This window comes from Tursiops truncatus, chromosome 5, assembly GCF_011762595.2.
Source record: "Tursiops truncatus isolate mTurTru1 chromosome 5, mTurTru1.mat.Y, whole genome shotgun sequence".
NCBI classification, from domain to species: Eukaryota; Metazoa; Chordata; class Mammalia; order Artiodactyla; family Delphinidae; genus Tursiops; species Tursiops truncatus.
This window is the reverse complement of record NC_047038.1, coordinates 18,556,937-18,573,647: the sequence shown is the minus strand read 5'-3', so window position 1 is coordinate 18,573,647 and position 16,711 is coordinate 18,556,937. Positions and strand designations below refer to the sequence as shown.

Sequence of the window (16,711 nt, the reverse complement as noted above, 5' to 3'; positions counted from 1 at the left end):
GAAGGCAGAAAACCATATAGGTATTTGTAAGATAGACTTAAATAAGTGGCATAGATTTCAGATTGCAGAGTATGGCCTAAGAAATTTTCCATAGAAAATAATGATCTTTTTACATATATCTTCAGTTTCCTTTTTTGTAGCTTTTTTTCTGGTTAACCTACTGTCTTGGAGACCTCCATGAATATTAGACTTGCAATGATAGCTTTCCTTGGGAAAGATTACTGTGGATCTATTTTCTGAGTGGTGTATTATTCACTGTTTTTCCTTAGTAGTCAAAGATATCCAAACCTCTGTTTGGGGCAGTTTGTGTTTTCCTTCCTTGAACCAATGCTTCTGTTTCAAAGTTCAAATAAATGAAGGCAAGTAAGATGACAATTATGGTATTTAAATTTAGTAAAAATTCACTGAGGCATAACATTTTAGACAAAAGACATTAAAAATGATGGAGCTTGTTGGTGTCCCAGGGCAAGTTCAGTTATTCAGACTGGATTTCTAAGAGGTCTCTGAGACTAAAATTCTTCGAAGTGGAACTTCACTGTGTACTAGAACACAAATATAGCACTTCATTACAAAATACCCTCAGGCAAAGAACACATAGGGACTTTGCTGCCCTCTAGACTAGAGGTCTTTGTCATAGATAAAGGGGCTCTAAATCTGGGAACTTGGATGGGAGGATGGCTTGGGGCATTCAGTCCTATCAGTGCTTAAACTCCAAGCAAACAGCAAAAACAAAGAACCTAACGTAGGTAATGTTTTAGGTCAGCATGATCTCTTTTAAGTTATTTTGCATCTCTCTAAATTTGACTTGGTTGATCATCTTTTTGGCTTTGTGGTATTTTACTATTCTGATTCTACTTCTCTATCTCTGCCTAAACCATCGTTTGTTCCTATACTCCTCAAATGATCGACTTCCCTAAGATTGAGACGTCAACCCTCATTCTTCCATCCCTGATCCCTCTAGCTTCCCTTTTATAGGTCTCTTCTACTCCTATAATATCAGATCTCGTGTGTATATACATAACTCTGAAGTTTGATTCTGTCTTGAATTCCAAAACCACATTTCTAACTGCCAACTGAACATTTCCTTCAAGATGTTCTGCCAATAACTTAAAAAACTTGTAACTCTGGTTTGTGTGTATTAACAAAAAGGGCAGGGCGAAAGGTATGTTACTGGTTTAATATTTTACTCTTTTCAAAGAAATTCTCCAAACAGATTATTTTGACAAACCTTTATGGTCTTTTTTGCAGAAGTTGTTTTGTAAATTTTATTTCACATATGTAAAATATCTGTCTTTTCATATTTCATAGCAGTTTGTCATATTTTTACCACCAAAACTAAGCATTTAGATTTTTGCCTTCATCCCCCACATTATCCCTTCTCCCTCCCCACCCTCCCGCCACTGTACACGCACGCACGCACGTGCACAAGCACACAAAATTTTAAATGTTATAATATGCATGAGCTTTGGGTTTTTTGTTATTATTTTTATTGGTAATGGTTCAGTGTGTATTTATGAGGTGGAAGACAAAGCTTGTGTTTCTTTTCTCTTTACAGGTCTTCATGCCTTGAGGAGAGTTTTGAGGAAACACCCTAACCTCCCTGACAGCAAGATGGCTGGATTGGTGAAGATTACTCTGAAAGATTTCTTGCAGGGGATGAATGACATCAGGCCCAGTGCCATGAGGGAGGTAGCAATTGATGTCCCAAATGTAAGTCATTTGTACCCTCATGCTAGCCACACTGTTTGAATTAAACTCTGAAAGAAACTAAGACCCCGGGAAAACTACCTTCCTAAGCTAAACTTAAAAAAAATTTTTTTTAATTGAAATTTTTATGGAGATAATTGTAGATTTAGTACAGTTGTAAGAAATACTTTAGGGAGAGCGTATGTATCCTTTACCCAGTCCCTCCCGCTATGGTAACATCTTACAAAACTATAATACAATATCACAAGCAGGATATTGATAGAATCATCGATCTTTTGCAGATTTCCCCAGTGTTGCCTGTACTCATTTATGTGTACGTGTGTGTCTGTGTCTGTGTGTTTAGTTCTGTGCAGTGTTATTACATGTAAAGTTTTGTGTATCCATCACCAGAATCGAGATACTGAGGATTTCCATCACCACAATAATCCCTTGCTTTGCCCTTTCATAACTACACCCACCTTGTTCATGCATCCATTTCCAAAATTCTGTCATTTCAGAAGTGTTATATAAATGGAATTATACATTATATAATTGTTTAGGATTAGTTTTTTTCACTTACTGTAATTCCCTGGTGATTCATTCAAGTTGTTTTATATCAATAGTTTGTTCCTTTCTTTTGCTGAGTAGTATTCCATGGTATATGTGTACAACGGTTTGTTTAACCATTCACCAGTTGAAGGACATCTGGCTTGTTTCCAGTTTGGGGCTATTATGAATAAAGCTTCTATAAACATTTTTCTACAGGTATTGTGTGAATATAAGTTTTTATTTCTCTGGAACAAATACCCAAGTGTAGTACAGTTACTGGGTTGTATACTAATTCCATGTTTAGTTTTACCAGAAAATGTCAACTAGGCTAATTTTAGAACAAAAAAAATCTTCTAGTTATGATACTTTCTACTAATGATGCTTGATGTTTCCTTGGGTTCTTTTACATATACTTCATCATTGACTGTCTCTGCAGAGTTTTCAGTGAGATCACCACAAGGGCAACAGAAGTTACCTTTTATGCATGGACCGCCTGTTACGTCACCTGTGACACACATGGGCCTAATATTCGGGGGTGGGGGATGGCTTTATAGTTTTCTTTGAATATATTAATATTTTTAGAAAATGAACATTGAAAAAAGCATTGGCAGTGTGTTCTGCATTATATTATATTGTAATATGTCAATATGTATTTTGAAGTGTCAAAAGAGAGCTGTTATTTAAACTTATTTCACCATGGACCACGTGGAGCAGAGACTTGCAGCATTTTGCAGTGTGGTAGATTGCAAAAAATGACCACAAATTCTTCCCTTCACTGTGTTTGCCCTTTTGCACTGCAGTCTTGTAGCTCCTACTCTAAACGCTAGGGAGTCAAGTTTTCCATCCTTGAATCTGCACTTGGCCATGTAACTTGCTTTGGCCAGTGGAGTGTTAGCAGCCATAATGCAAGCCGGCTTGAAAGCGCTTAGGGCTTGCCTCCTCTTGCTGGTCTTTGCCATTGCATTAGCTTTGTTAAGAAATCTGTACTAGCTTCCTGGAGGATGAGACACTGTGTGAACAGGGATGAGCCCTCCTAGTTGAGATCCCCTCATTCTAGTCATCACCAATTGTCAGACATGTGATGCCATGCTAGACTATCCCACTCCAATCAAAGTTTGCCCCAACCAGGAGAAACCAGTTAACCCTCAGAATTGTCAGAAATAATAAAGTTATTTTGAGCCACTAAATTTTATGGTCATTAGCAAAAGCTAAGTGAAGCAGGCACTTGTTAGCTTCTTATAGAACACAGTTGTTTTGTAAGTTTAGGCTGGGAAACAGTACCCTGGAGATAAGAACATTCCCAAGGACTAACTGCTAGTTTAGGCTGCTTAATGTGATTTTGAATTCTTTTTGAAACATTTTCAAATTTACTACTGAAAGCTCAACTTTGGGGTTTTTCAGAAGCTCTGTAGCAGAACATGCTCATTTCGTATGAATAATTTGACAAATGGAATTATAGAATGAAGAAAGATTGATGTTGGGTTAGTAGAAACTTCAGTTCTTTGGAACTTATGGTCTAAAGTTCGGGGACATTGATTGGTATGAATACCGATATTGGTATGAATATTTGCAGTATTTATCTGTATTTTATTGGGTACTGTAACATAATATAATGGGTCAGGTAGACACCTAATCATTAAATGCCTCATGTGAAAATTTCAGGGGATAGGGTTATAACCAACTGCACCATCCCAAAACATTTTAGTGATTAAAAAAGTTTAGGAGCTAAGGAAACCTACAGGCAGCTTTTAAACTTAAAGTTATTGCCAATGAAGAATGTGTTTAAACAGTGGCTGTCCACTCTTAGAACTGCTGAACTGATTTATTCATCATAGGAACTGGTACTACAACTGCACTTTTAATTGCTGTAATGAAAGAGTTTTTCCTTTATTTTCGTTTGGTACAGTATTTACAATCCATGGACTTGTGCCATTTTCCATTTGGCGTTTCATTATTTGGTCTAAGTCCATGGTGTACTATGATGTTACTCATGAGCTCCAAAGTGATTAGCCTTGGTCAGAGGACTTTCTTACATTGCTTTTCATGCTCACTTCAGATTGTAAAAATTTTCCTGAGAAGTCAACATTTCTGTAATTGGATTCCTAAAGTTCACTCTTCTGATTTCTGGCTATTACACCTACAAAAATATCTCCAAATTATTTCTGCAGAAGATTTAATGTTTATTTTGCTATAGAAAATCTGTTTAAAGTAGCTAGTTAATTGCAGGCTTTTTTTTTAATAGCAAAGTGAGCATTCAGCATCTTTTGAGAAAAGATTTTAGTGTGTGAAATTAAACCTTCTAAATCACACTTGCTAAAGTTTGAAAGAAATGTCTTAAGGTTGGAATGTTGCCAATTATAATATAGTGCATTATTAATTTCAGGAGACCACAAGTGTTAGCCACTTACTTAAATGTAATGTTTCCTTTTTTTGGACTTTCTGAATTGGTGATTATACCAATTGGTGTGTTAAAAGTCAAATGTATTTTACAATTAATCGGTGATGAAAGTCAAATATATTTCTTTACTTGAGGAATCCTTAGAATCTTTGAATATGCTAATATGCATTGTGAAATTTCAGTTTTTCACCCAGAGATAACTATTAATATTTTGTCACAGTTCCAATAGATTTTTTAGAATTTTATAGATTTTCTTCTGTGCATATAGGTATTTTAATATAGTTAATTTTAGGATATATATAGTTTTATGTTCTGCTTTTATCATTTAAAGTTATATGATAAATGTTCTACTCTAAAATTTCTTGGCAAACATCTTTTTATTGACAGCATAATAGACTGTTATGTTGATAAACTGTAATTGTTTTATCTTTCTTCCATTCTCAGATATTTAGGGTTTTTTTTTTATTTTTCTCTCATATAGTTATAAACATATTTGTGTCCAAATCTTTGCATTTTTGATTTTGATGAAGTGGAATTACCAGACTAAAATATGTGATTTTTAAAGTTTGTGACAAATATCGTTTTCTTTTTTTTACCCCAGAAAGGTTCTAATTTTTAATCATGTGATAAAAATGTAAAATTGCAAAGAACTTAAGCAAAATCTCATTTTATTTTCACTTTAGTCCTTTTCTCTTTTTACTTTCCACTAGATTATTTTCTTCACTGAAAAGTTCTTTATTACAAGGAATAATACTGGATAAGTTTTAGATGAATAGAGATTTAAAAAGAAAATGAAAGGTAGCTATCAGTTATGTCTCTTCTCCTCCCTATAAAAATGTTAAATTTTTAGATCAAGGGTATATCTGGATGGCTTTTAAATGAATTTGAAGTTCCATAAGACCAGAGGTTCTTACTTTTTATTTTTATCCTTAATACTTAGCATAGGACTAGCACACAATAGATGTCCAATCAGTCTTTGTTGAATAAATGAGCAAATAACTATAATTTTCATGAAAAAACATATTAGGTGGTCAATTTCAGATATTTGAAAAATATTTTGAAAAGAGTGTATCATCCTTCTTCTGTACCAAAGTACAATATAGGCCATTATTACCCTCATGAAACATTCTTCATATTTTTCATATTTTATAAAGCAACTAATTTCTTTAGTGAATTTACTACTGTTAGTGAATTTAACAGTTTTGGAATACAGATGTCTATAATAGTGTTAAGCTGTCTAGTCTGGAAGGATATACAGTAATCCTTTATATTTTATGCAGAACATGTTGCTTTCTTTCTTTATTTTTTTTTTTTTTTTGCGGTACGTGGGCCTCTCACTGTTGTGGCCTCTCCCGTTGCGGAGCACAGGCTCCGGACGCGCAGGCTCAGCGGCCATGGCTCACGGGCCCAGCCGCTCCGCGGCATGTGGGATCTTCCCGGACCGGGGCACGAACCCGCGTCCCCTGCATCGGCAGGCGGACTCTCAACCACTGCGCCACCAGGGAAGCCCCATCTGTACACTTTTGATATTACCTTTGGATTGCAGTTTTCAGAATTTGGACCTTTGGTTCAGAATAAGCCAAAAGCCAATTAAAAAAATAGGACTCTACTTTCACATGAACCCACTTTTGTAAAGTGAACTGCAGGCAGAGCCTCAGGACTACCTGTGTAGCCCCAAACCCGTCTGCAGTCTTGGATCCAGGTTAAACTTAGAGGTAGTTGGTGGTCAAATTGAGTGTCTACCAAATGTCATTATTTAAATAAACATTCCTCATTTACTCCCATTTTAAAAACTAGCAAACCTCTTAATTATATGAATAATCAAAAGGTTATCTGTTTCACTACGTATTCAAAATTTGCAGCTGTATTTTCATTTGGCGCTTTTTCAGATGAGACTAGAACATCAGAATGTGACAAGTGAATTGAATTTCCTAGGATGAGCTCATTAGCATTACTTTTCTGGTGCAGAGATATATGAGTTAAATAGTTTAATTGACCATAATTACATTTTATTCTTCTTGTACCCTCAGTATAATTAGAAGGAATATGAGTTTCTGTTTTTTAAAAGCAGTACTGTATTCTATATTTTATTTCTTACAGACGCAGAAGATTGAGGGCTTCTATGATGCTTTACTAAATAACAGATTTTTTTTTTTTTGGAATAGATAGTACAACCTGTAGAAATTCTATTAATTCCATATTGGTCCTTGGCAGGGTTTGGAATTTGGTTTCTTTTGATTTTGCTTCTTGTTGTCTAGACAAAAGAGTGTCTTCTATCACTTACAAGATCCCAGTCTTCCCTGCCAACTACTCTTGAGCATTTTTATAGTTTTAAGTAATAACGGTTGAACAGGAAAGCACATTTGGAAAAGTAGATTACTTTTTTTTTTTAACATCTTTATTAGAGTGTAATTGCTTTACAACGGTGTGTCAGTTTCTGCTTTATAACAAAGTGAATCACTTATACATATATCCCCATATCTGTTCCCTCTTGCATCTCCCTCCCCTGCACCCTCCCTATCCCACCCCTCTAGGTGATCATGAAGCACTGAGTTAATCACCCTGTGCTATGTGGCTGCTTCCCACTAGCTATCTGTTTTACGTTTGGTAGTGTGTATAATACGTCCATGCCACTCTCACACTTTGTCCCAGCTTACCCTTCCCCCTCCCCGTATCAAGTCCCTTCTCTAGTAGGTCTGCATCTTTATTCCCGTCTTGCCACTAGGTTCTTCTGACCATTTTCTTTTCGTTTTTTGTTTTAGATTCCATACATATGTGTTAGCATACAGTATTTGTTTTTCTCTTACAGCCTTACTTCACTCTGTATGACAGCCTCTAGGTCCATCCACCTCACTACAAATAACTCAGTTTTGTTCCTTTTTATGGCTGAGTAATATTCCATTGTATATATGTGCCACATCTTCTTTATCCATTCATCTGTTGATGGACACTTAGGTTGCTTCCATGTCCTGGCTATTGTAAATAGAGCTGCAATGAACATTTTGGTACATGACTCTTCTTGAACTATGGTTTTCTCAGGGTATATGCCCAGTAGTGGGATTGCTGGGTCATATGGTAGTTCTATTTTTAGTTTTTTAAGGAACCTTCATACTGTTCTCCATAGTGGCTGTATCAATTTACACTCCCACCAACAGTGCAAGAGGGTTCCCTTCTCTCCACACCCTCTCCAGCATTTATTGTTTGTAGATTTTTTGATGATGGCCATTCTGACCAGTGTGAGATGATATCTCATTATAGTTTTGAGTTGGATTTCTCTAATGATTAATGATGTTGAGCATTCTTTCATGTGTTTGTTGGCTATCTGTATATCTTCTTTGGAGAAGTGTCTATTTAGGTCTTCTGTCCATTTTTGGATTGTGTTGTTTGTTTTTTTAATATTGAGCTGCATGAGTTGCTTGGGTGTATTGGAGATTAATCCTTTGTCAATTGCTTCATGTTTATGGTTTCCTTTGCTGTGCAAAGTCTATTTTGTCTGATACGAGAATTGCTACTCCAGCTTTCTTTTGTTTTCCATTTGTATGGAATATCTTTTTCCATCCCCTCACTTTCAGTCTTTATGTGTCCCTAGGTCTGAAGTGGGTCTCTTGTAGACAGCATATATACGAGTCTTGTTTTTGTAACCATTCAGCCAGTCTATGTCTTTTGGTTGGAGCATTTAATCCATTTACATTTAATGTAATTATTGATACATATGTTCCTATTACCGTTTTCTTAATTGTTTTGGGCTTATTATTGTAGGTCTTTTCCTTCTCTTGTGTTTCCTGCCTAGAGAAGTTCCTTTAGCATTTGTTGTAGAGCTGGTTTGGTGGTGCTGAATTCTCTTAGCTTTTGCTTGTCTGTAAAGCTTTTAATTTCTCCATCAAATCTGAGTGAGATCCTTGCTGGGTAGAGTAATCTTGGTTGTACGTTTTTCTCTTTCATCACTTTAAGTATGTCCTGCCACTCCCTTCTGGCTTGCTGAAAGATCAGCTGTTAACTTCATAGGGATTCCCTTATGTGTTACTTGTTTTTCCCTTGCTGCTTTTAATGTTTGTTCTTTGTATTTAATTTTTGATAGTTTGATTAATATGTGTCTTGGCGTGTTTCTCCTTGGATTTATCCTGTATGGTACTCTCTGTGCTTCTGGACTTGATTAACTATTTCCTTTCCCATATTAGGGAAGTTTTCAATTATAATCTCTTCAAATATTTTCTCAGTCCCTTTCTTTTTCTCTTCTTCTTTTGGGACCCCTATAATTCGAATGTTGGTGCATTTAATGTTGTCCCAGAAGTCTCTGAGACTGTCCTCAATTCTTTTCATTCTTTTTTCTTTATTCTGGTCTGCGGTAGTTATTTCCACTATTTTATCTTCCAGGTCACTTATCCATTCTTCTGCCTCAGTTATTCTGCTATTGATCCCTTCTAGAGAATTTTTAATTTCATTTATTGTGTTGTTCATTTCTCCTTGCTCTTTAGTTCTTCTAGGTCCTTGTTAAACATTTCTTGTATTTTCTCCATTCTATTTCCAAGATTTTGGATCATTACTATTATTATTCTGAATTCTTTTTCAGGTAGATTGCCTATTTCCTCTTCATTTGTAGGTCTGGTCGGTTTTTATCTTGCTCCTTCATCTGCTATGTAAGTTTTTCTGTCTTCTCATTTTGCTTAACTTACTGTGTTTGGGGTCTCCTTTTCACGGGCTGCAGGTTCGTAGTTTCCGTTGTTTTTGGTGTCTGTCCCCAGTGGCTAAGGTTGGTTCAGTGGGTTGTGTAGGCTTCCTGGTGGAGGGGACTAGTGCCTGTGTTCTGGTGGATGAGGCTGGATCTTATCTTTCTGGTGGGCAGGTCCACATCTGGTGGTGTGTTTTGGGGTGTCTGTGGCCTTTTAATAATTTTATGCAGCCTCTGTGCTGATCGATGGGGTTGTGTTCCTGTCTTGCTAGTTGTTTGGCATAGGGTGTCCTGCACTTGAGGTTGCTGGTCCTTGAGTGGAGCTGGGTGCTGGTGTTGAGATGGAGATCTCTGGGAGATTTTTGCCATTTGATATTTCATGGAGCTGGGAGGTCTCTTGTGGACCAGTGTCCTGAAGTTGGCTCTCCCACCTCAGTGGCACAGCCCTGATGCCTGGCTGGAGCACCAAGAGCCTGTCCTGCACATGGCTAAGAAGAAAAGGGAGAAAAGAAAGAAAGAAAGAAAGAAAGAAGATAAAATAAAATAAAGTTATTAAAATAAAAAATAATTTAAAAAAATTTTTTAAGTTAAAAAAAAGGACAGAACCCTAGGACAAATGGTAAAAGCAAAGCTGTACAGACAAAATGTCACACAGAAGCATACACATACACACTCACAAAAAGAGGAAAAGGGAAAAATATATATATATCGTTGCTCTCAAAGTCCACCTCCTCAATTTGGGATGATTCTTTGCCTATTCAGGTATTCCACAGATGCAGGGTAGATCAAGTTGATTGTGGAGATTTACTCCGCTGCTCCTGAGGCTGCTGGGAGAGATTTCCCTTTCTCTTTGTTCGCACAGCTCCCGGGGTTCAGCTTTGGATGTGCCCCCGCCCCTCTGCGTGTAGGTCACCTGAGGGCGTCTGTTCCCACTCAGGATGGGGTTAAAGGAGCAGCTGATTGGGGGGGCTCTGGCTCACTCAGGCCAGGGGAAGGGAGGGGCACGGATGCGGGGCGGGCCTGCGGCGGCAGAGGCCAGCGTGAGGTTGCACCAGCCCGAGGCACACCATGCGTTCTCCCGGGGAAGTTGTCCCTGGATCCCAGGACCCTGGCAGTGGCGGGTTTGCACAGGCTCCCTGGAGGGGAGGTGTGGATAGTGACCTGTGCTCGCACACAGGCTTCTTGATGGCCGCAGCAGCCGCCTTAGAGTCCCATGCCTGTCTCTGGAGTCCACGCTGATAGCCGCAGCTCGTGCCCATCCCTGGAGCTCCTTTAAGCTGTGCTCTGAATCCCCTCTCTTCGCGCACCAGGAAACAAGAGGGAAGAAAAAGTCTCTTGCCTCTTCGGCAGCTCCAGACCTTTTCCCGGACTCCCTCCCGGCTAGCCGTGGCACACTAGCTCCTTTCAGGGTGTGTTCACGCCGCCAACCCCAGTCCTCTCCCTGCATCCGACCGAAGCCCGAGCCTCAGCTCCCAGCCCCGCCCCCCCCCGGCGCATGCGCAGACAAGCCTCTAGGGCTGGTGAGTGCCGGTCGGCACCTATCCTGTGTGCGGGAATCCCTCCGCTTTTTCCTCCGCACCCCTGTGGCTGCGTTCTCCTCTGCGGCTCCGAAGCTTTCCCCCTCCGCCACCCACAGTCTCCGCCAGCGAAGGGGCTTCCTAGCGTGTGGAAACCTTTCCTCCTTCACAGCTCCCTCCCACTGGTGCGGGTCCCGTCCCTATTCTTTGTCTCTGTTTTTTCTTTTGCCCTACCCAGGTACGTGGGGAGTTTCTTGCCTTTTGGGAGGTCTGAGGTCTTCTGCCAGCGTTCAGTAGGTGTTCTGTAGGAGTTGTTCCACCTGTGGATGTATTTCTGACGTATTTGTGAGGAGGAAGGTGATCTCTGCGTCTTACTCTTTCGCCGTCTTGAAGCTCTCAAAGTAGATGACTTTTAACCAGCAAATACTCTGTGTCAAAATCAAGATTTTAGTTTTACCATTATTAAATATTGTAGAAGTTTAACTCTTTCATTCCACTTTTCTTTTTATACCTTACTTTTCTCCGGGTTCAATAGGAGGAGAAATGAGTGGAAGGATCACCAATTTCTATTCTCAGCTCTGATCCCAGTTAACACTGATGAAATTGAACACTTTTCCGTTCAGGTTATAAATAGAGAACTCTTAATTTTCAGTTTCTGTTGGGTGTCTCCTTTTGAATCTATAAATAATGTTGAGGTTGTCCTAGAAGAAAATGCCACACTTGTATGTATAGTTGATCAGTACTCAGTACAAGCACAGCTCATTTTGTTGTGTTTCACTTTATTGTGGTTCACAGATACTGGTGTTTTTTGTTTTTTTTAAAGAAATTGAAGGTTTGTGGCAACCCTGTGATGAGCAAGTCTGTCAGCCAGTTTTCTAACAGTATTTTCTCACTTTGTGTCTCTGTATTACATTTTGGTAATTATTGCACTATTTCAGACTTTTTCATTATTATTATATTTTTATGGTGATCTTTAATTAGTGATCTTTGATGTTACTGTTGTAATTGTTTTAGGGTGCCACGAACTGTACCCATATAAGATGGTGAACTTAACCGGTAATTGTTGTGTGTTCTGACTGCTCTACCAACCATCTGTTCCCCTAGCTTGCTCCCTCTCCTTGGGCCTCTCTATTCTCTGAGACACAGCAATATTGAAATTAGGCCAGTTAATAACCCTACAATGGTCTCTGCGTGTTCAAGGAAAAGGAAGAGTCACATCTCTCACTTTCAATCAAAAGCTAGAAATGATTAAGCTTAGTGAAGAAGGCGTGTCAAAAGCCAAGACAGGCCTTTAAAAGCTAGGGCTCTTGTGCCAAACAGTTAGCCAAGTTGTGAATGCAAAGGAAAAGTTCTTGAAGGGAATTAAGTGCTTCTCCAGTTAACACATGAATGATGTGGAGAAAGTTTTAGTGGTCTGGATAGAAGATCAAACCAGCTGCAACATTCCCTTAAGCCAAAGCCTAATCCAGAGCAAGGCCCAAACTCTCTTCAATTCTGTGAAGGGTGGTATAGATGATGAGGCTGCAGAAGAAAAGTCTAAAGCGAGCAAATGTCGATTCATGTTGTTTAAGGAAAGAAGCCGTCTCCATAACATCAAAGTGCAAGGTGAAACAGCAAGTGCTGATGGAGAAGCTGCAGCAGGTTATCCGAAAGATCTAGCTATGATGGTTTAATGAAGGTGGCTACCCTAGACAGCAGATTTTCATTGTAGATGAGACGGCCTTACATTGGAAGAAGATGCCATCTAGGACTCTAATAGCTAGAGAGGAAAAGTCAGTGCCTGGCTTTAAAGCTTTAAAGGACAGGTTAACTCTTGTTAGGGGCTAGTGCAGCTGTTGACTTTAATTTGAAGCCAGTGCTCATTTACCATTCCAGAAATCCTAGGGTTCTTAACAGTGATGCTAAATCTACTCTGCCTGTGCTCTCTATAAATGGAACAGCAAAGCCTGGCTGACAATACATTTGTTTACAACATGGTTTTCTGAATATTTTAAGCCCACTATTGAGACCTAATACTTAGAAAAAAAAAGCTCCTTTCAAAATATTACTGTTCATTGACAATTCATCCAAGAAGTCTGACGGAGATGTACAACAAGCTTAATATTGTTTTCATGCCTGCTAACACAACATCCGTTCTGCAGGCCATGGATCAAGGCATCATTTCGACTTTCAAGTCTTATTATTTAAGAAATACGTTTTGCAAGGATATAGCTACCATAGGTAGCGATTCCTCTGTTGGATCTGGGCAAAGTAAATTGAAAACCTTCTAAAAAAGATTCACCATTCTAGATGCCGTTAAGAACATTCATGATTCACAGAAGAGGTCTATACCAACATTCACAGGGGTTTGGAAGAAGTTGATTCTAACCCTTATGGATGACTTTGAGGGATTCAAGACTTCAGTGGCGGAAGTAATTGCAGATGTGGTAGAAATAGCAAGAGAACTGGAATTAGAAGTGGAGCCTGAAGATGTGACTGAATTGCTGCAATCTCATGGTACAACTTGAATGGCTGAGGAGTTGCTTCCTATGGATGAGCAAAGAAAGTGGTTTCTAGAGATGGAATTTACTCCTAGTGAAGAGGCTGTGAAAATTGTTGACATGACAACAAAGAAGTTGGAATTTTACATAAACTTAGTTAGAGCAGTGGCAGGGTTTGAGAAGATTGACTCCAATTTTGAAAGAAATTCTACTGTAGTTAAAATGCTGTCAAACATCGCATACTACAGAGAAATTGTTTGTGAAAGGAAAAGTTGATTGATGTGGCAGGCTTCACTGCTGTTTTTTTTTTTTTTTTTTTTTTTTTTGCGGTACGCGGGCCTCTCACTGCTGTGGCCTCTTCCATTGCGGAGCATAGGCTCCGGACGCACAGGCTCAGCGGCCATGGCTCACGGGCCTAGTCGCTCCGCGGCATGTGGGATCTTCCCGGACCGGGGCACGAACCCGTGTCCCCTGCATTGGCAGGCGGACTCTCAACCACTGCGCCACCAGGGAAGCCCCACTGGTGTCTTATTTTAAGAAATTGCCCCAGCCGCCCCAGCCTTCAGCATCCACCCTGGTCAGTCAGCAGCATCAACATCAAGACAAGACTCTCCACCAGCGAAGGATTGTGACTCACTGAGGCTCAGATGATGATTAACATTTTTTAGCAATAAAGTATTTTTTAATTAAGGTATGTACATTATTTTTTAGACATAATGCTACTGCACACTTAATGGACTACAGTGTAGTGTACACATAACTTTCACATACACTGGGAAACCAAAAAATCTGTGTGATTCACTTTATTGCGATGTTCGCCTTGCTGTGAGTGGTCTTGAACCAAACCCACAGTATCTCTGAAGAAAGCCTGTAAATACTTGATGAGTATTTGCTAAAAACACAGATTTTCATTTACAGTAAAGGAAATCATTGGTAGGGTTAATGTGGTTCTTTTGTGGTACCACCTTTTCACTTCACCTTACACAGATACAGAGTAATTACACACTCACCTGATCTTGTCCCGTAGTCCATCTGTCCCAAACTGTCTTAAATGCCATCAACATAACTCCCTATTGATAACCTCTAAGATGAAGTCTAAACTCTTTAGTTTGGTGTTCGTGACCTGGCTCGTGCCTTCTTCACTTTCATCTTACATTGTTCTGTTAAACCATTTTGTATTTTTGCACGTTGTCCTCCCCTCTGCCTGAAAAATTACTTTCTGACCTCTCAGTTACCAAAGATCTTGTAATATGATTCCTAATACACACACACAAAGCTAACACATATATGCCTTGTGGTTCTTTTGTCTTATTCATCTTTGTGTCCCCTCTGTTTGGCAAATAGTACCAACTAAATAAAGGTTTGTCGAATGACTGAATATTTTATGTAGCATTTTGGTTCATAGTGGTTCTCATTTTTCAGAAATGGTTCTTTTACCTTTTCGTATAAAAATATATGTATATATATTTGGTAACAGCTTTATTGAGGTATAATTCACCTATCAGTCATTCACTTATTTAAAGGGTACAATTCAGTGGTCTAGTATATGCAAAAAGTTGTACAGGCGTCACTACATTTAATTTTAGAACATTTTCATCATCCCCAAAAGAAACCCTATACACTTTGCCCATCATCTTGCAACCTGTGCATTCCCCCATTTTTAATTGTTTTTTATTTATTATTGAGTTGTACATGTACTAGATACAAGTCCTTTATTATATTTGATATCAGGTATATATGATTTGCAAATATTTTCTCCCATTCAGTGAGCTGCCTCTTTTCATTTTCTTGATAATGTCCTTTGCAGCATAAAAGTTTTTGATTTCAGTGAAGTCCGGTGTCTCTATTTTTTCTTGACTTGTGTGTAGTTTTGGTGTCACATTTAAGAAAGTATTGCCAGATCCAAGGTCAGGAGGATTTACTGTATATTTTCTTCTAAGAGTTTATAAGAGTTGCTTATAGTTTTAGCATGTACATTTAGGTCTTTAATTTTTTTTCCCCCAGGTAGGGTTAACTCTGCTCCTCTGTGTGTAACCATAGGACTCTAAAACTCCAACTATAGCTTGGAGTCATAAACATATATGGGAAAAGTTTTGTTGTTTTTTTTTTTAAACTGTGGTAAACTATGCATAACATGAAATTTACCATTTTAACCAGTCTTAAGTATATAATTGGGGGGTATTAAGTATATTCCCATTGCTGTGCAACCATCACCACCGTCTAGTCCTGTGATTTTAATTATTTGGAAGGCTTAAGTTAAATTTAACTTTTTAGTAAATCTAGGACTACTCAGGTTATCTGTTTTTTTCTTGAGTTTGGTAGTTTGTATCTTTTAAGGAATTGGTCCATTTTGCCTTAATTGCCTGATTTATGGACATAGTTGTTCGTAGTCTTCCTTATTATCTTTTTACTGTCTGTAGGATCAGTAGTGTTTTCACTTTCATTTCTAATACTGTTTATGTCTTCTCTTTTTTTTCATGATCATTCTGCCTGGAGGTCTAGCAGTTTTATTGATTTTTTTCAAATTATCAGCTTTTTGTTTTATTTTTCTGATTTTGATTTCATTGATTTCTGTGCTAATCTTTGTTATTTCCTTCCTTGTTTGCATTAGGCTTAATCTGGTCTTCTTCCTTTAGTTTAAGGTGAGAGCTGTGGTTAGTGAGTTTAGTTCTGTCTCTTCTAGGTCTGTGTTCAGTGCTATAAATAATCATTAAGCATTGTTTTAGCTGCATCCCACATATTTGATATGTTGGATTTTCATTTCCATTTAGTTCAAAATATTTTTTATTTCCTTTGAAACATCTTTAACTTAACATGGTCTACCTTCTAGTGATAATGTATCACATGTGTAGTGTAAGAACCTTAAAACAGTGTACTTCTTTTGCTCCCCTCCTGGCCTTTGTGCTGTTGTCATACATTTTACTTTTACATGGTTGTGAACCCCAGAGTACATTGTCATCATTTTTGCTCTAAATAGTATATTCCGTTTGAAGTATTCCGTTTGAAAATTTTCTATGTTTACACAATGTAATTACCACTTCCAGCTCTCTTTAGTCTTTTGTGTAGATTCAGGTTTCCATCTGGTATCATTTTCCTTCTTCCTGAACGGCTTACTTTAACATATCCTGTAATGCAGGTGTGCTGGTCAAGAATTCTTTCAGTTTTTGCATGTCTCAAAAAAGTCATTATTTTGTTTTTGTTTTAAAAAGATACTTTTATTGGGTAAAGAATTTAGATTGACAGTGATACCCCTCCCGTAACCCACGCACCCCTAGTTCTTTAATGATTTGCTCCACTCTCTGCTTTCTTGCATTATTTTTGAAAAGAAATCTGCTGTCTCCATTTTCATTGTTTTCTGTGTGTAAGATATCTTTTTTTTTTTCCTCAGGTTGCTTTTAAGATTTTCTCTTTA

General features: G+C 38.3%; 1 protein-coding gene across 8 annotated transcripts in view; it reads left to right on the top strand.

Annotated features, from left to right (window-relative positions):
- The window catches only part of AFG2A (AFG2 AAA ATPase homolog A), a 356,296-nt gene that overhangs the window by 41,830 nt on the left and 297,755 nt on the right, over positions 1 to 16,711 (top strand). For all 8 annotated transcript variants that reach the window (XR_012331875.1, XM_033856703.2, XM_073804854.1 and 5 more), the window contains exon 10: positions 1,556 to 1,710. Coding sequence is in view for 7 of the 8 variants with exons in the window: in XM_033856703.2 (XP_033712594.1) it covers positions 1,556 to 1,710 (155 nt within the window). In the remaining variant the exon portion in view is untranslated. The remainder of the gene's footprint in view (positions 1 to 1,555; positions 1,711 to 16,711) is intronic.